Source organism: Pocillopora verrucosa, chromosome 6 (genome assembly GCF_036669915.1).
Source record: "Pocillopora verrucosa isolate sample1 chromosome 6, ASM3666991v2, whole genome shotgun sequence".
Lineage (NCBI taxonomy): Eukaryota > Metazoa > Cnidaria > Anthozoa > Scleractinia > Pocilloporidae > Pocillopora > Pocillopora verrucosa.
In genome coordinates, this window is record NC_089317.1 from 25644714 (window position 1) to 25665076 (window position 20363).

Sequence of the window (20363 nt, forward strand, 5' to 3'; positions counted from 1 at the left end):
CAAAAACTAAAACAGAATCGAATTGTTTAAGAAAAGTTTCTTTAAAAAAAAACTGAAGAGAAACTGTTCTGCATCTTGCTTGGTCTGTTCTGGCGATGTCTATTTTTCGATACACGCCTGCGCATTACAGCCTCTTTTTTTCACGGGCATTTTCTGAGTGCCACAAGCGGTGAAGCTGGCCGGCGTTTTGTCATCAGATCGCACACACCATATGTCTCGTGTTTGTAAACCTGATGATCGGATCAAATCTTTACTAAAAGTTCATATGGATAGAAACAAAGTAGGAACTTAAGAGAACCTTATGGAAGGGGCTTCTTTTTCTATGTGAAGATCTAAGCAGCGTGTAAATGGATAAAAACTCAAGGTACACAGACATGAACTTGAACGCAACTGAATATAAGTCAACTCGGAAAGGGAACGAAAATACGACGCAATGACTCTTGGGTAGAACAGAAAAAGTAGGTGCCAATTTCAATCGCGGATCAGCGTGGATTAAGACTATCTTGATTAGATCAAAATACCGATTGAAACATCTTTTGCATTCCCAGCGTGATGCACTCGAATTAAACCTCACTCACCGGTCGAACAAGATACTGAGCAAGGAGACCAATTGCTGGTTTTCCACTCAAATGTGGTACTTGATTCACCTGTGGTTTCATATGCAAACAGCGGTCTACAATAATGGTATCGCACTCCTTTTGTTCCCCGCCGACCATTCCTTATCAACTGAGAAAAAAAAATGGTCCGGTGAGACCCACTGGTGTGTTTGAATCCACACCGGGGAGAAGATAATATGTAGAGACATAAGAAAATCTCTGTGCATCATCCTCTGAAGTCATATTGGGCACTCAGTAGACATGAATCTCAATCGAGGGCGTAGCAAGGGGGGTCCTGGCCTCGTTTATATATTTATACAGCGCAAATTAACATACAGGAGGATGTGATCAAATGCGCTTTACATGTAAAGTTACAAGCTTCTTTTTTTAAAGAAAAAAACCTACAATATTCAGGTGGCGAAAACTGGTGAGTACCCTCTTTTTGACACAGTTTAACCCCCCTTTGAAAAATACTGGCTACACGCCTGTCAATCATTTTAATGTTCGCACATGCGCAGGCGTTTGACCGCTCTGTTGCACCAGCCATACCAGCACCAAGATAATAGCTGCCTGATACTTTGATTAACTTACCACAACCCTCAGAGAAGCAGTGGTGGGTCCTTCTATGGCCAGCTCGTCTGCAGATGAAGTTGTCGGTTGAGAGAGAGATATCCGAGCTCCCGCTGCGTGAAATATCTTCCCTTTTCGAGGTGTGCGACTGTTTCCCTTTGATAAGTACTGACCAGCAGAATTTTGAACACCTGTAAAAGACAAAACGTTATTCAGTGATAATAATTCAAATTACTGTCTACGATAGAACATTCTCCGGCTAAGAATATTCTCCAATATATGTAACAAACTAATGAACGGATTTTTTGCCAATAATAAGTGATTAATTTGAGAAAACTCGACTGGATCACTTACTAAGCACGTTTACTATGAGGTAGCCTTGAAGCAAGCCATCATTATCAGCGCTTAGGCACGAACGTTTCTTCTAACTCAGGAAATATATAGCTTCGCGGAACGCGAACCGGTGATAAGTTTGAAAGGGGTCTAACACTGATAATGAGGAATGCCATGCAAGCAGAATCCCGGAAAGCCTCTCTCCGACTCGTCTAAAATCTTACCGCGGGCGGAGAAACACACGTCCTGCAGCGCTAATAATGATGAGGGCTTGCACGTAGATTAACTACCAGGGGATAAAATTAAAATGAAATGTCTATTTTGCCGTGACTCACTGACCAATTGCATCGGGTGTCCTTTCCATTTCCTTGAACTTTGCATTTAGGGTTCCTACCGGTAGTTCCACAATAACACGCGCGTTTCTTGGTCCTGGAAAAAAAAAGCTAAACTCGAGCTTTGACTATTGCTAGTGTGTAGTTTAAAAAAACATAAACTTTGACGCAAGAAAAACAGAAATTTCTACCGTACTTTTATCATTACTCTTTTTTGGCATTCATTTTTCTGATTACAAATTTGTAACAGAAGTCTTTATGTCTTACTATCTCCCATGATACGTTAAGTAAGACTCACCAAGTTTATTCCATTGTTCAGTAAAGTTTCCTGTCACATGTACGCATGATGTACCATTTCCGTCACAAACTCTGCATCTGTCAAACCTCGCACCAGACCCCAGCTCATGGTCGCAACCTATCGACTGAAATGGGTTAAGCATGGTCAGTATCGAATAAAACTCGTTTACACGAGTTAAAAATGTTTCCTAACGATTCTTAAACTGCTACTACTAAATACGAATGGTTTATGGGCATGGCTGGAGGGGAAATGTGTCCACAGTTGCGCCTTTATCGTCTATCAGGACTCAAGGATGAATTATCATATCTGAGTAGTCGTCACAATACGGAAAATGAAATATAATTGGACAATGCGGCAAATTTCCAATGAGTTTTTCGCTTGGTGGTAAAGCGACTGGTTTTTCGTTCAGTTGGGGACGATGAAAGCCACCACGCATGACGCGTTCTACCTGGCAACGACCTTGAATACAGACATCTAAACCGTATCTTGAACAGCGCGTTCCATCATCAACGTTACCAGCTTTACGCCATCTTCGTCCTGATCCACAATACAGGCCACAAGGATCTCGACAGGATAAAAGTGATGGAAAAACATCAGTTAGTGACAAAGCCACATAAAGCGGGTCGGAGCAAGATGTCGGACAAAAAGTTAAAATAAAACTGGAAACAGAAAAGCGCCTCTATCTAGTATCTTGTAAGTTGATTACAGCACTAAAAATGACTCCCCGTTATTAGCTCTTCAACGGAAGTCAGTTTCGACGACATAATCGAAAATTATCAGCTGATAATGTAAATTGGCCACCCTAAAGAGTTTCAAAGCTGACGTTTCGAGCGTTTGCCCTTCGTCAGAGCGTATTTTTGATCCTCCTCGATCATCTGAAAAAGGATTAGTCTAACCTGATTGAAAGATAATTCCTTTGTGCCCGGCGTTCCTCTGTCGACACTGTAAGTCTCTGTAACTCGTGTGGCTTCTCCCCGGACACGGCTGTGGTTATTTTAAAGTAATATGTTGTGTTTTTTTGCGAACAGAAAATTACTCCTGTTTAAGCAATTATCCTTCTATGGAAAAAGTAGCAAGTTAACAACCTCTGCCCCCATCGAAATTTTGGTTTCATGCAAATAAAAAAGGGAGTCATTTTTATTCGTTATGTTGCTGAACAACACCCATTTTTTTTTTATCAGATGATGACCACGTACACATTTGATGCCGCCGCACGCTTAATCTGTCGGTTTCGGTAAACCTATTTTGTATATTTATTTCCATGCGCGAAAACAAACTTCTTTATCACCAACTATCCATAGCTAAAAAATAATTTCTCCCTTACTTGGCGAGAGCAGATTCTCCATTCCCGAACAGTTCCTTTACATGAGTGTTGTGCGTTCCCATCAGTGCTGTGAATGATACACAAAAAGTAGCTGGCAAGTTCACAACAACCAATCAGAAGAAGGAAAATAAAGCATCATGGGGAACCGGTGAGGACTCAAAATAGAAACAAGAAAACTGATTGAGGTGCAAGAAAACGCGGAAGGCCAATTTGCGATTGGTTTTCGTTTTGAATCTGATTGGTCGAGGAAGAGGTGTGGGGTTTCTGGACCAATCACAGAGTTAAGCAAAGCAAAACCAAGACAATCCCGCTTTGTTTCGACACTCGATTCCCAAAATGAAAATCAAGCCACGGCTCGAACCCAATTCTCGTTTCGGTGGCCAGCGGTTTAACCACCATGCAACTCTGTTCCTCTTACTTTGCACTTTGAAAATAATCAAAGACAAAAATATTCATTATAATATACCTGACAGATGAACAGGTTTTTTCTTTAAACTGCACTCCACCCCCACAACTCCTGGAACAAGGAGACCATTTTCCAAGCTTCTTTGCCTCGTCACGTAGCACACAGAATCCAATCATACACCACTGGAGAAATTTTAGAAACAAATATCAAAAAAGAGGGAAAAAAAATTCCTGTTATGACTGGTTATATTGAGTTTATTTACCATATATCCGTGTTTTTATCATACCATGCTGACTTAATGAACTTTTTCCATTATTTCTATTCTTTCTCTTTTTTCACTTGTTACATTTGAACGTAAAATTTCTCAAAAGGTATCAGTCAATCAATAAGCTGAACGAGAGTTCACGAGCTATATGTCATTCATCACAAACCACGTAGCTGTAGCATCTCTTTCTTTCCCATTTATGTTGTTCTCTTGTTGTTGTCCGGTTATATAAAATAACACGGTCTTTACCTTATTGACTCCACAATCTGTGCCATCAGCGACTCTTGAATCAGCAGAGAGAACAGTTCCCTTACCATTGTCGCACCAAAGTGTTCCGCAGTCTTGCTGTTTTAATTAGAGAACAAACATGTCATTAAAAGTTATGCCGACCACAGTTGATTCAAAGTCTACATGCAATACTCAACGACTTAGCTGCCGCACCTTCTCCTTTATTTTTTGTTACTCTTTCTGCAAAAGGATGCTAGTCAATGGCAGTTTACCCACCCCACCCTTCCTTCAAAATTTCGTCAGGTTCCCACGACGTGCAAATTCCCGCTACAAATTTATACTCCTGAATGGAAAAAGATACTGCCAAAGTGACGGAGTGTCATGTGCAGGAAATGCGACGAAGAGACCCAAGGGGGCTATATTCACGACCGTTTTCAATCCAGTGTAAAGGACGCTGAACCACGAATTCTCCTGTAGAGAGCTTTATATTGCGATATAGATTGTAACTGTAGAGTGAAGTGGAGATCGCTCCTTCTCTCTCAAGGATGGTGGGCATTTTTACGTCAGATGTGAGGAATTCAGATGAACAGGAAATTGCGGAACGATAACTCGAAAAAAAGGAAATATTCAGACTTGTTAACTTTTATCTGTTTCTTAGACACTTCAGGGAAAAGAAGACTCGCAGGTTTCATTGGAACCAAGAGCCGTCGTTCACACTCATCATCATTATACGTACCCTAAGTTTCTCCCTTGAAGCATGCTTAAAATCCTCACTAAAAGCTTCTCTGCACTGTTGGTCTCCATTAATGATCTCGCCTGGTAGCTTGCCTCTATTCCGTGGGGGTAGGGTTGGGGCATGTGCTAAAACTGGTGGGTCGTTAAGACACCATGAACGGTTACTGAAAGAGGAAGTTACACGCTAAGTGTAGCTCAAGAAACTTCGAGTAAGTAGTTTAAATCGAATGATGTGTAACCTGTATGACGGAAAGAAGAGAACCAGAGCGCGAGTTAGCGAAGAAAGAATTCCAGAACAGCGTTCCGCACGATCGTTTTGAAATGGCCATTTTTTTTCTTAAATTGAAAAATAAGAACTGAGAGGATGATATTAATCTTTCCTTGAACACTTAGTCAAGGTAGACGTGAAATTCGTTACTTACCCTGAGTTCAAAAATGTTTGAATTCTTGTCCTGCTGCAAGGTGACCACATATAACTTGTCGGAGCTGTGTTTTTCTCTGATGACATGATATACTTGTAATTCGGACAATCAGCACCATCAGCACTATCAGCACTATCATCGTCGTGATCCAATCCCATACTGTATATGAATTGTAAAAGAAAGAAAACTCAAGAATGAGTATGTGTAAATTCATGTCCAGGTTCCCTATTTTGCCACCCGGCCTCACCTCATAGACAACAAAGAAGATTTTCCGAACAAAGCTCTTCTGTTGCCATGCAAATAAATAGTTGTTCCCTTAAAATGAGACCTTCATGGTAAGCCTCATAAAGTACACGAACTAAAGTATATCACATTTTCAGATGCGTTAAAACGTTATCACATTCCTACCGCATTTCCTGTGTTCCCTGTCTCATTCGCTGCTGTTGTAGGGGTAGGGGGTGGGGAGAGAGGATTGCCTGACAAGACCAAACAACGGTTGCCAAGGAAACTCGGGGTGTTGCATATTAAGCCTGATATCTTCCACGTGGTCAGCAAGCAAATTTGCATACTGTATTTAGTCTTTCAACAAACATATTCCCAAAAAAATAAGCTGCGAATTTTCCTTTCTGACGGAAAGAAAAAAAGAAGAAGAAGCTGGCGCAATACTCACTTGTGTCCAATTCCATGCGCGATGTACCAAGCAGTTCCCAGTCCAATATCAGTGACAGCAGACGCAGTCACCTGACGACACATAGTGTTTGCACTACTCTTGACTGTAAGAAGAAATTCAAAAAGTAAAAACTAAAGATAGATTTCTTCTAAATGCTATAAGATAAAACATTCAAATAAGGAATATTGTAACGTACCCGCTCTATCAGGTCCGCTAGTAAAAGCAAAAAAGATATACTGGTTAGAAGTATTAAAATTAAAACGGGAGAATTGCGTCTCTTGTGGTATTGGTTGTTAGGGCGTCACTCGACATTTTTTTAAGGTTTCCCTGACAATGACCTTGAACCCATTTATACTCCTGGGTGGGATTACAGCGCCTCGACCCTGGGTGGGATTACAGCGCCTCGACCCTGGGTGGGTAGAGGAATTGTGAGAGTAAAATGTCTTAACCAGAAACACAACACAGTTATCTGCCTTGAAAATAATCAGACCACTATCTTATACACATCCTCAAGTTACTGGGGCTTAAACCCCCTCTCTCATTAACTTTTCTAAAGCGTTCAGATAGTTATCAGGGCACTATAGTAGCGCAGCACGAAAAAGAAGAGAGAGGCTCAGGACCCATGCACGCTTCAACCCGCATCTTTTTATTCTCCGAGCATCTATTTCGTTCCGTTTACAGGTATTGATAGAACGCTACAGGCTACAGGCTACCTTCTTTTCATCAGGCCGGTCGAGTGGCACATGGCAATACATCCTTGAAAAAAATTAAAGGAAAGAATGACTAATTGTATTTACTTTGAAATGAAGGTGACCACATCAAAAGGACGCTGTCTTCCATACTGCGTCCTCATCCATTTGATCACTCGCACCAGCTTCAATTGGTTAGAATCAGAACTCTGGATTCCTAGCTAAGAGAATAAAATCGTTATAATAATGAGAGTCAAAATGTAAACTTTTCCAAAATGAGAACTAATTTTGGTTCGTGTGGGGTTCTGAATGATCAAGTAATCCTGTATTAGAAGGGCAAGTTTATCCCTCAAGCCTTGAGCTGACTCGAACCAAACTGAATTTCACCTGGATATCCATCATGCAATAACTTGACGTGGGTAGTGAACAAAAAGAACGATCACCTCTGTCGATGAATCGTAAAAATCATTTGTTTTTCCTTTACCTCTTGGGGTCGCAAGACCAAAATCCTGTTGATGCTGTATCTTATTTTTGTGGCTCCAATGGATTCATCCTGAAACAAACCTGCAACCTAAGGAACAACAAGATTTACCAAGATATTTGAAGTGGAAGCGCAATGCGGAACACGTACGTCACATGTGACTCGCACGTGAGTCGCACGTGTATCATAGCGGGCAGGCCCTCTCGGATACTTACAATATTAGCCATGACAAGGAGCCTTTGAACAGTCCCATTGTGACCGTATTTGTCCTCCATGTCGGTTAGAACAACCAATGCAGCTTCTAAATATTTTTTCACGCCACTGTCCAAGGATCGTCTCTGCCTGAGTCTAGGCATCACAGAAATCTTGATCACCAGATGCGGTAACGTTTTGAAATTGTCAGTCACGTGTCTGGCCAGTCGGGCGGGAAGAGGACGGACAAGAAGAGTATCACTCGATGTCCGTATGATACCAGTCTGGTGAGGAGGGTACAGATAATTATAGTTTAAGCTACCAATGTTCCTTGACTGGCTTATCAAAATCACAGTTTACACTTAAGACTTAACCAGGAGTTAACTCAAAGAAAGCAGAATTAGAACCTTTATAAGACGGAAACTTTAACAGTGGTAGGGAGCTGCTTTTATGTGCGAGATGTATGCCACTTCTCCCTGAAAACCAAACCCTGCTCAACCCACTCCTCGTCAATGTAATCTTAAAAGAATTTTGTTTACCAGTCCTCCCAATTCGCTGACGGCCACCACAGAGCCCGGATCCGAAGAAACATGTCCTAGGTAAAAAGTATTTTCTGGTACAGGATGTGAAGTCATCGTTCCATTGGCGTTTTGAGTCTTGACAGTGAGCCCATGATTCATCAGTATACCATTTCGTGTTAATGTCACATGAAGCTCCTGGCCGAACGCGGCCAATTTGTAGTGCGTGACCTCGGATTCACCTACACTTCTACGGTGTCGCGATTGGCCGAGGGACAAAGAGACGAATTTACCACTTTCTTTTGAATGGTATGGAATAATTACGTCGTATTCCGGAACTAGAATGTTATGAAACAAGAGAAAATGATAGAAAATAAACACTCAGTCTTAATTTTGCCGCATTTACGTTTGATTCATTTGCTGTATATTCTCCACTCACCTTCGTTGTGTTCTGATACGCCAAAATATTCCAATATTTCTTTCCTCGTCATAATGCGGTGTAAATTCTTTAAAGTGAAGATTGAAAATCATTTTCTGATGGAGTTTCTTTACACTTCAAACAGTACATACATGATCCAAACGTTTGGGATACCCCTTCACCCCTCCCCCCACGCCCCTTCTTTGGTGCTGTGGAGGCCCTGGCCATTCACGAACAAGCTCCCCACTTGTGAGCTCCAGCGAAGAACTCTTACCGTCCATTACAAGGATACAAGGAGAAGAAATTCATGACACGAAACTTTCCCATTATTGTCGTATATTGTTCGTTTGATTGCCTGCGGCACTGCATATTGTTTTGTTTATTCTGTTCATCTGTTTTTTAGAGTTTATTCTTGTTTATTTGCTTGTTTTAGATAACCACATATGCACATACCTTTGTCGGCGGTCCATGAGCAGAACCTAGGGATAGATAACCAGTGTTGCTGCTAAACGATGAGGTTTTAGATATATGAAACATGAATCGTATCGAAGTCCAATGGCATCATATGATATCAAAGAATATTTTGAACGGCGGTTAGAACCGGCCTCACTTATATCCCAGCCTAGGTCTTGTATTGCAAACTTCTGCCACCCTGCTTTAGATATATTGGTTATTCTGTAGCCTCGTTTGAAGCTGACCATACTGAACCGAGTCTTTCAACCCTTGCAGTTCGATTTTTCGTGACGCCAAAGGCAAACGCAAGCATAACCTTGCACGTTACGCTGACTACACTAACTACTGACCTACCAAGACATTCTGTTTCAAGGTGATATCGTTCAACATACCTCCAGTTGATAACAGAACAGCAAACCACAAACAGACCAACATGGCAGTTTTCATTCTGCAAAACAGAAATGAGAGTGCCTACCTATCAAGTATCTTACTTTGATACTCACGGAATCTTAGATTTCAGCCATTTTCTCTAGAGAGATAGTAAGTAACGTTTTGATATCAGCGTTTCACGATTATAAAGAATAAATCAGCTGCTCTCTTCTTGTGTCGTATACGATCATAGTATTTGTGACTTTCATATTATAAATGGATTATCAAGATGGTGCCTGAAACGGTGACGAATTGTCTTTGAGAGATAGAAAACGAGTAGGGAAAGCCACCGTTTCCTGTTTTTCTGTCTGAGAATTCTGCCCTAATCGATCTTTCTATTTCCATTACTTGTCATAAACGATGTCGAAGTGTTCATGACCTAAACAGCCACGTATCGTAATCAATCGCCGGGCCATTGTTCAACAGAAACCCTATGATAGTCGACTGCTACATTATACCGCTGTGAACTTCTCATACAGCTGATGGATACATACCTCAGAAGAGCTACCAAGTGCAAGTAAAAATGTTATGGATCCTAAACGGATGGATAGGAGAGATTTAACGACACCACCGAGTTTTTGCTTATGAGCTTATTTTGATGCTAGTTTACTGAACACGTATTTACGTGTATTAGCCGGAGACAATCGATCAGTCAATCATTAGTACATTACGGTACAGTCCGGTAGCACAGGGAGCGAGCCTTTGAAACAGTGGGCGTTCTGGCAGCAATCATGGCAGAATTAAGACAGTTTTATACTCAAATGAACTAAAAAACGGTTTTAATAAAAGTTTATTATTGTCGAACAGAGGCCAATTGCTTTGTTGTCTAAATTTAGTTACCGGCAGTCATCAAACTGATGATTACAGTTACTGTAGTAATGCATTTTCTTGACTGTATCATAAGTGACACGAAACAGATGCAGAGAAAGACGTGCATTGGATATCGCACAGGAGGGTGAAAACGCTAAACACGCTCCTAAGGACGAAACAAGGAGAATGTGTTTAACAACCAAGGGCTTTTTCACTTGCTGATCATTTCCTTCATTCTCATGACCTTAATGTTGGAATTTGGGATAATATTGTAAGGAGAGACTGGATGCTAGTCACTATTAGGGGTTAAACAGTTAAAAACGAGGTTAATTTACCTCCTTTGCAGTTACTTGGGGTGCGTTTGTCGCCTAAATAAGGGCTACATGCAGTACGGTTAAAGTAGCCGAAGATTCCTTAATGTGCAAAGCGCAGGAGTGATTACGCATCTCATTACTAACTCGTCACCCTTATGGGCAAATTACCGCTATTAAACAGTCTTTAAATATCAGGATAATTTCATTCTATATTTCTCTTCTAAAAAATCAAGAAATTTCAACGCAAAACCCTCGCCTGGATCAATCTATTATCAGTGGACAACTATCTATACAAAAAGAGAACACTGTTCCGGTGTAATAATGTGTGTATATAAATCGTGCATTTTTTCATCTATTTAAGCACAGTCTTAGTTAGAAGGAACCTTTAATACTCCGTTTCCATTAATAAACACCAAAAACGCCGAATAACTCAAAAGAGAAGATTGACATAGATTGAAAGAGGCAAACTTGAAAATTTGGCACATTTTTTAAACTGTATTGGGCACGATGTAGCTCCTCGAACTAAACCTGATCAAGGTTTACAGCTCAGTCAAAGCCAACTTAACAAACGCGATATCAGCATCGCGTTGAAAATAGTCACAGATTCCAAATTTGATTATCTTAGACCAAGGCAAGAGCACGGTCTCAGCTGGTGTGAAGAGATAAAGAACAGACTAGTGAATGTCTAAACGATCTCAGCACCTCCTACAATAACTGTTAATAGCTGTAGAACTGTGTTCTTAAGAAAAGACGAGCTAGGATCTACCCCTTTGAACCATACATTTACTCATGAAATAACTCTCTGAGATTTACAAGAGGAAGATAGTGAAACACTTTTACCTCTACCTAGAGTGCCAACACAAGTTTAAGAATTAAGATCTGAAAGACACCCTTCATACAATGTATGAATACAGGTAATTTATGGAACGACGAGAGGATCAAGCTCAGAGAAAGAACTGCAGGAAATACAAGCACCTCGCGTGTCACTTAATCGTTTTGGTGGAGAACAAGTAGGGGCCCTCAAGAAACCGCGACAAATAAATCCCCTAGGGATCTCCGAAAACAGGAGTAACCTACAAATAACAACACATGGAAGTGTTCACATTTGAAATGAGGAATTCAGTCTCTAAGCTTCACTCTCTCTTGTTGTATCCTCTCAGAGATTATTGACATAACTTTTCCTCACAATATTAATACGTTATCCTCTGAATATGTGTGAGAATAACAAACCGTATCACTTAATGGGTGTCATTTTCATAAAACACCAAACTGTCTTAACTGAAGCAGCAGGAGATGTCTAGCAACTAAACGCGAGAATTGAAAATTAATTTTCTTCAGTTACAAAGAAAAGCGCCATACTGTATACTGTATATTGGTATAAATCTACTAGCGTTCCATCAGGAAAACAAAAATCTGATTTGCTATGCTACTCGCTCATTATTCCGTTTATATTTAAACAGTTGGAAAAGTGAGTAGCCTCGCAGTGTATGGTTGTAAACAAAATCAAATAAAACATGAGCCTGTCCTGTTGTTTTGAATAACTTGAAGATTTATGCTCAAACAAGTAAATCATTTTCCCTCGCTTTGTATGCGTGATCATTTATTCTTGCTTCGTCCTCAACAGCCATCACGCGATAGAAATCTCGAGCTCATAACATAACTGGGCTCCACTCATTAATGACAACTTTCTTTCTTACTTGTTTGTCTCAAAGAACTTTCCGCTCCCCTAGAAATATTCTCAGATCAATTATTTCTAAGCATGATACATATCCCCCCAAAATAAGCACTGTTTCCCTGGTCTACACTCCTAACGGTTTTGTCAAGAGCTGTATGATGTACTGTAGCTGTTTCATTCTAGACATCGTGAAGATCGCTGGTGTTAAAAACATACTTGATATTGGATACAAAATAAGATTTACACTAATTTCCACACTGGGGTGATTACAGTTCCTTGATCTGTTTGATTAGATAGATTTTTTCATCATTGAACTGCTCATCCTCTGCAAGAAACAAAAATCAAAACTCCATCAAGAAATGCATAGAGAAACGATCTAAGGTCTTAAATCTATCAGGTCATTTCAAGATGAAAGGCATTTTTACAGTAAAAAAAACCTGCCAAAGTACTAAAGCTTCTACAATTTTTCATTACAATTTATCTTTACAACGAGATCCTCATTTAAAAAATCAATGCTGAATTCAAGGTTCAAGATTCTGAGTTGCAAATGAGTCAAGGAAACTAGACTTTCTGACTAATCAGTAAGATTTTCAACATTTCATGATCCCATGACAGATAATTACCACATTACCTGTTCTGTCATTGTGAAAACTAGTTAGGAACTCGACAAGTTTGTCTTTGTTCTTAACAAGAATTTCCTGGATTGGCGGGGTTTTATTAGGATTTGCAACAAATACCTGTGGAAAGAATAACATAACAACTGAAATCTATGGAATTGAAAAAATACTCCTTAGTCATTTAATACAAAAAAAAACACAGTCATCTAAAGCCAAAAAAACAGAAACAAACAATGAAAAAAAAAAACCCAAAACAAAACAAGAAAAGCTGACTGTACAGTTTAATGGTTGATGCGCTGGGCTCGATGGAGAAGTTTGTGTTTTTAACCCTTTCCACCCTAACATCAGTATCCATATTCTCCATACTGTTCTCTGTACATTTACTAAGGTGCTGACAAGGAGAATTTATCTAACAATCAAGAGTTTCTTAAGTTGGTGATCGCTAAAGGGTTAAACCTAGTCAGGTTCATTGTGATGAATTCTTGGCAAAATATGCGACTCACACAACAAGGTTGTCGATAGGTTTGAAAATAGAAGGCAAATAAGGTTTCCAGATTATTGTGGTTGCTGATTACTTTCGTCAGATCAAACACAAGAGTGGGAACCATTCAATAGTGCTGTTAACTGTTCTGTCCCAGGCATACAAGTGAGTATGGAAACTCAGCCTACACAACTGAACCTGTTGCTGACAAATTATGCGGATCCAATTCCACCCAGAATAGAGAAATGGCTGCTATGTAAATTTCTTTGATGGTATATTAATCACTGTACATTTTTCATCGGCACTTAGAGCAGCAATGCTGAGAGAAGCCATCGAAAGATGACAGATTAACTGCAATTTTGGCTGGCTATCCTCTCTAAGTAACAGCTCTGCCGAGAGGGAAGTTGCCATGGAGTAACAACCCAAACAAGATCAGACCTTACCTTGAATACATGGAATGCTTCAAACTGAATGTTTCTGCTCTTGTCTCTCAGCATGTTCATCATCAGCTTCAGATTCTCAGGATTACTTATGTACTTTGTCATCACAGTAAAGTTATGCCGATCCAATAACAGCTCACCAAGAAGCTATTGCATGGAAAAAAATTCAGCTAACTGCAAATGTTGTTACTGTAAAATGGTCAGAAAACTGTGACCATAGGAAATATAATTATTTATTTTCTTGACTTTTTCCACTGAGAAATATCTATAGAATGTCTTTGTGTTTCTAAGGAAAATGAAACCAAAAGCAACAGCATTAAGTACTCAGCATTATTTTTTGGTTTCATGCATGTCCTGGACCTACTGGCAACAGGTCAGTCCATAACTAACTTGTCACAACCAAAGCAAGGCCTGAATGGGTTTGTGAGTCTCTCAGTTACAAGAGCAGAATAAGAAGTTACTCAAAGTAACATCTATCAATAAACTTACTACCCCAATACATGGTATTTGTCAAGTGAAGTCAAACTTCATATCAGGTAATATTTGAAATTGGATAAAACAAAAACAATCCAACAGAGTTTAAGTCAAAATTATAGCTGCAGTAAACATTACATAATTATTAGAGCTGCATGCATCTATACTTAAAATAAATGTTAAATACTCAGCTAAAATGAACTGAAATCTACTTAGTTACCTTTAGTGACTGTCTTTTTGTTACATAATTATCCGAGTTCAGTAACTTGGAATACTGTTCAAAAAACTTTGGGAAAGAAAAAAACAAACAGCAAATTTATTGGGCTGACAGGCACAACAATCACATAAAAAATGTATGGAAAAGCACACAAAAAGCATCAAACAGCAAAAGACAATTAGACAAACTCCTGGCTAACACCACAAAACTTACAAATCAAATCCCCGCTATTAATTACTTCTATAGTAAAAACTATGCCTAAAAATAACTTTTAAAAAAAGAGTTTGCATGACATCAGAAGTAAAAGCAAGTCCTGGTCTTCATTTGCATGCAAATGCAAACCATTGACTGAAATGTAATGTATCACAGTTTCTTCTCCATAGTTTAATAAGGTATGTATTGAATACTTTCTAAGTATGTACTGCACTGTTAGTTAAGTAAAGAAGTAGGTGCACATGAAAATGTTGTTAATGTAAGCTTTGTAAGAATGGTACTGTATGAAAAATGAAAGAAATGGAAAATTGAAATAAAACAGAGCAGTATACATGAATTCTTGTTACCCTTTCGTAATTTCTCTCTAGAAACTCTGCACATGTTATCTTGTGCCTAGTAAGGAGATCCTACAAATGTGACAAGAGAGAGAGAGAGAGAAATTAAGGAACAAATTATCATGATTTTCATTTGACACTTAATTCCCATGAGGGGCCAAGACAGAATTTCTCCTTACAATACAAATACATTATTAAGTAGAAAAGTGATGAGACTAAAGAAATATTAAATATGGGATTATGAGGAGATCCAGATTCTCCAAACTAACATCAAGAGAATTATATGGCAGACAGTAAGGAGAATTGTTAAGTAGATCTTGGGAGTGAGAGGTTCAAGTAGTCATCACAGAGAGACTGCAGTATTAAACATATTTTATGACTTATCTTTCTACACCCTTTCCTGAGCTTTGATATGAAGCAACAAAAGGGACAAACTTACAAGAAATGACATAAGATTAATTAAATTAAAAAGAACAATTAACAGCCATTTACTGTAATTTGACACATACCTTGAATGTTGAAAATGCATCAGAGGCAATGTCAAATGTTGACATTTCGACATATTCAAAGAACCTATAGAACCTTTGATCATCTAGCACAGCTCTGGCTAAGGGCTCATATTTGATGCATTCCCTGAGCATAATCCCATCGTTTAAAGCCACTTCCTGGCTTCTATAACTGAAACAGTAGAAAGAAAAAAATCAAGATTAGTGAAATCAGAATGGTGAAAAACAGACAGGCATTAATATAACTTATGAGTAAGAATTAATTATTAATTAAAGAGATCACTAAACATTTGATCACAAACTTACCCTCCAACAAGGAGAAAAAGTATCTCTTTATTGTCCATAATGTACTCCACAGTTGGACTTCGAGTTCCAATTTGTCTTCTGAGAACACTGTTAAATATTTGAGCCACATCTTTCTTGCTCTAAATGGAAAGCAAGCTAATTACTAGACAGTATCACAATAGATAAACAGTTCTAACAATATGTTGGCAGTCAATTGATAGAGCACACGAGGGTAGTCTTGTAAAGGGGTTTTCAATTAAATGATGGCATAAGCAAAATGTATCATCAGAGGCTGGGGGGAATTTTTTTTTTGTTTGTTTCAGTTTATGTACTCTAAAAATTTATTCAATAAGAAGCAGAAGAGGAATGGTGTTATAGCTTTTGGCATGATCTCATCAGCTGGTAAGTTTACCAAAATAAGTTTGTCAGTAGTAATTATTCAGAGAGTAGTTGGTATGATTCCTGTTGTGATCATCAGAATCAGGGAAGCCCTTAACCTTTTGGTCCCTGAGAGTAACTAGTAGCTAATTTATCCTTGCAATATCATCTCTGAATCAAACTTTAAAGCCACGAAAATAAAGGAGTTGAGCACCAACTAAAGAGGCAAATGCATAGAGAACAGTATGGAAAATATGCACACTTATATTAGGATTAAAGGCTTCAAAAAATTGATTGATATCATTGACAGATAGATGAGCAATGCTATATCTCTCTGTTCCACTCTTCACTTGCATTGATGGTAGGTGCTGATAATGCATGCTAGATGCTCTTGTGTAAAGAAAGAGAAGAAGAAGGGCAAAATCAAGTTATTGTAGAATGATGATAAAGCTCCATGCAACCCTTAATAAATTTCCAAACACATTATATATTACACCATCAGATATGATTCACAAAACTACCACTTCTACCACTTTTTCATAAGAGAAGTCATGTCACTGTATTCTGAGAAGGGAATTGCCTTGAAGGAGACAAAATTTTTCTAAAAAATTCTTCCCATTAATTCATTCGTAGCAATTCAAAAACCATGACATTACAAGCACAGAAACTCATAAAGTAGATAACACACAACAGGAAATTTAGTCAAAAATTTAATATTAATAAATAAAAAATACATCACCTCAAAATCTAGTTTGTGTAGGTGTTGTATTAGGATCTTGAAGAGATCACAATTGTATATCTCTTGCGCAAGCTGGGCCACATGTTCAGTCACTGGACCTTGGTCTGAGAAAAGATTCCATATTTTCTTTGTTACTAATTACTTTTATTGGAAGTATTTCCTTCTTTTTGCGAGTAGAAAGCAGAAAAAAAAGTATGGAAGTAGACAGCAGTTAAGACAACAAGCTCGGACAAAGATTACAGAGACTGCTGGCTTATTTTAAGGCTAATGCCAACCTATGAGGAACCATTGGCAAGAATTGCATTTGTTTGCTTTTTTTTTTTTTTTGGGAAATCCCACACAACTGTAGCACAGGAGAGCACAGGTAGGTGAGCACAAACATTCAACTTGATAGTCTTTCTAAAAAAGCTTGCCATGAGAGAATTTGGAGACTAGATAATGAGCTGTAATGATGTACTTGAAAGAAAAATGAAAATACCTCCAGACCCATACAAAATTGTCTTCATAGCACTTAGTGTCTTAGCAAGTTCTTCAAGTGCCTGAAAATAATCATTAACATTTCAATTTTTATTTGGTGACATAAACAATTAAACATAGACACTTAAGTAAAAATAACAAGGATAAGCAAGGTTATGTTTCACATTCAAGTAAACCTGATTGTAGGGTGGTACACGTTGGCAAAGTCAACAAAACTGTATGCTTCTTTTGTAAAAATGTCCCACAGTGAAAAGAAGTCATCAAGATATCTCTTCCAGACCAAAGGTTAGAGGGGCTAGCCATTAACAGTTCTTTTTCTAGGTCTGCCATTTCTCTCTCTTGTAGATAATCACCATAATAATATGCAAAAACATGGTGCCCATTTCAGTTTGAGTAAGGCAGATTTCTTTAAAACAAGATGTTGGTTCTAAAAGTTCATGGAAGTAGAATGATAGAATGATAGGATGAAGAAAGTAGCGAATTCGGCACATAAGTAGTGAACATGAAGCAAACTTGAATGTAGCATACTTGACGAGTAGCAAAACTTGCTGTTACTGTGTTTGTTAAATTCCCAACCCCAGGGCAAAAATTTTGTTCAAATACCCCACCCAATTTATTTGTAAAAGGCAAATCAGTGACTGTGACTTGATACACATTGAACAAGCTCTAAAACCTAGACCTTAAAAACCTTGTAGACCAGCCAGGCAAGGTTCAGATTGCCCACCCAATGTTGAAGCTTTATATTGATCACCACATAAGAGGTAAGATCCCTAAAATCAATATATTCACACAATTTAATTACAATAACCCATAATTTGTGCTTTTCTGCTTTTCCTTGACCTTGATGAAAAATGAATGGCTGTAATGTTGTTTGCCAGTAATATCTTGCAGCCAAGTTGTTTGTATGTCATATCATAACATGCCTAATGACCAAGGCAATGGGGGGAATTTCTAAAGAAACTGTACTGCTGCATCAGCAAGGAGTATTTCAAGACAATTTGGTGTTATCAACTGAGTTCATACTGTAGATTGGCCACTATAAAGAGTATCCTAAGTTAATGTTTCAAGCATTACTCCTTTGTAAGAGCACATGATGAAGGGATAATGCTAAACATCAGCTTTAGGAATTAATTATGGTGGCCAATTTACATTTAACCCTTTAACTCCCACATCAAATTTGTAATTCTCCTTACTGTTAACTATACGATTCTTTTAATGTTAGTTCAGAGAATTTAGTATTGGATCAAGTAATTATCCCCAAATTGATATTCTTCTTTATTCTCACCACTCATCTGGTTGATATTGTATTGATAATGCAAGGAGAAATTCTGTCTTGGTCACTCATGGGAGTTAAAAGGTTAATTTATCAACTCAATTGATAAAACCAAATTATCTTGTAATGACTGAGTCAGAAAATATTTGGCTCTCTCCCAGTCAATAAGTGCATGTATCCTCTTATATCATAAGAAGATAACTCACCTTGTCATATTTTCTGCTTCCAGTGGACTCATTTTCGATAACTTGTAAGTCATCATGAGCAATCTTTACAAGTTCTGCAGGACTCTTTTTGGATGAGCCAAATAAAGGCATGATTCTACCAGAGTGTTGATCTCAGTCCCTGTATAAAGTTAACTTTTTCAAATCTACCTTTGCCTTTCAGGAGAATGTTGTAAAAGGTATCACAGATTATGCATGGGTTCATGTACAACTGTAATCATCATTAAAACTTTTGAAAATTGCTATGACTTTTTTTCTTTGAATAGGCCACTGACATACAGGAGGATGACTTAGCATCAATAATAATTTGTATCTCTGATCAATTCACATACTGTAAATCATAGGCAAGACAGTTGTAGTCAAATGAAGCTTGGAATAAACAATTAATAAGGCTTTAAAAAATGCTATTTACAAGATCAAATGCTCAGACTCTGAACCTCACAGTTTGTTTCATAGAAGGATGCCTGAAAAAAATTCCCTTCTTGTAAGAAATTGACTTTGAAGGTCTAAAAGGCCTGATACTTCAAAATGGAAATCAACTAAGGTTGTTCCTGAAGCCCTGATTTCTTGATGCCTCTTTAAAAAAAATGTATTCTCTATAAAAAAAAAAGGCACAAATACTTTATGGAAGAAATGCCTGGCCACAATCATAGTATTTTTAGGTCAATTTTCATAAAGCTAGTGTTTGTGTTAGACAACCCCTCATTACAGATCTGCATATACTGCCTCACATGTTTATTTACTAAAGCCTTGAAAATATAGGAATCAAGAGCTGCATTAAAAAAAATGTATTTAAGGTTTTAAAACTAAGCTTGAAGATCAATTCATTTAAAACTGCCAAATCAGAGACACGATTCTTTTTAAGCTTATTAAGGAAATATGTCAAATTATTCGCTACACATCAATGCACTACACAGTTTAAAAATCGGTCGGCAGAATATTCTCATTTTTACACGACATATCGAATGATAAGAATGATCTGAAAGGTATTCCAATAAGTAAGTAACCTGTGTATGGACAAACCCTACCCTAATTGCAACCTGTAAGGTAGCGACGAGTAGATTTCAAAGCGCTGAAGAACTCGGTTGCATGGATTAAATAACTTTCACTTTTCTGGTGTTTTACATGCGTACGTCACTCATGCATTTAATTTCAAGATACAGAATGATTCTTCAAACTTGTACAATTGCAGTAACTTGCAAGCCCAGAAACTGATCCAAACAGAGAAAATTAACGGCTTTTAAGCAACAGAAATTTCGTAATTGCAAATTGAAGGTGAAAGACTCAAGAATTTCATGAGCATCTAGTTTTGATATGATCAGGAAGAATGCGGATTTTTTAATGCAAGTAGCTAATTACATGAAAGATATTTCTCACCTAAATTCCTGGCAATTACTTCTGCTTTGTACGATCAACTTTCGATTCGATGAAAGGTAGAAAAAAAACACCAGAAAGGACTGTTTTCAATATGCACTCCTGTTCAAGTCAACGGAAGCGACTTACCAGCATCGATCGGTCCAGTTTTCACGGTCAAAATGGCGCTTGA

At 38.2% G+C, this 20363-nt stretch overlaps 2 protein-coding genes across 2 annotated transcripts; both read right to left on the reverse strand.

Moving 5' to 3' along the window:
• Window positions 1–99: 99 nt before the first annotated feature.
• Window positions 100–8550, reverse strand: LOC131773229 (A disintegrin and metalloproteinase with thrombospondin motifs 6-like). The gene is made up of 17 exons (XM_059089249.2): window positions 8499–8550; window positions 8081–8397; window positions 7565–7825; window positions 7353–7439; window positions 6977–7089; window positions 6376–6392; window positions 6180–6282; window positions 5510–5668; window positions 5089–5251; window positions 4374–4469; window positions 3920–4041; window positions 3454–3520; window positions 2130–2253; window positions 1839–1928; window positions 1188–1357; window positions 579–726; window positions 100–230 (listed from the first exon to the last, which is right to left on the reverse strand). The coding sequence occupies exons 1-17, from the start codon at window positions 8548–8550 to the stop codon at window positions 100–102; spliced, it is 2220 nt and encodes a 739-aa protein (XP_058945232.2).
• A 2245-nt stretch (window positions 8551–10795) lies between these two features.
• Window positions 10796–20343, reverse strand: LOC131782689 (calcium-binding protein 39). Its single transcript, XM_059099459.2, has 11 exons — window positions 20195–20343; window positions 18800–18938; window positions 17322–17382; window positions 16844–16947; window positions 15748–15866; window positions 15445–15613; window positions 14948–15007; window positions 14391–14456; window positions 13700–13843; window positions 12790–12895; window positions 10796–12483 (listed from the first exon to the last, which is right to left on the reverse strand). Exons 2-11 carry the CDS (start codon window positions 18908–18910, stop codon window positions 12425–12427), a joined length of 999 nt encoding a protein of 332 aa, XP_058955442.1. The 5' UTR covers window positions 18911–18938; window positions 20195–20343; the 3' UTR covers window positions 10796–12424.
• Between the last annotated feature and the right edge of the window lie 20 nt (window positions 20344–20363).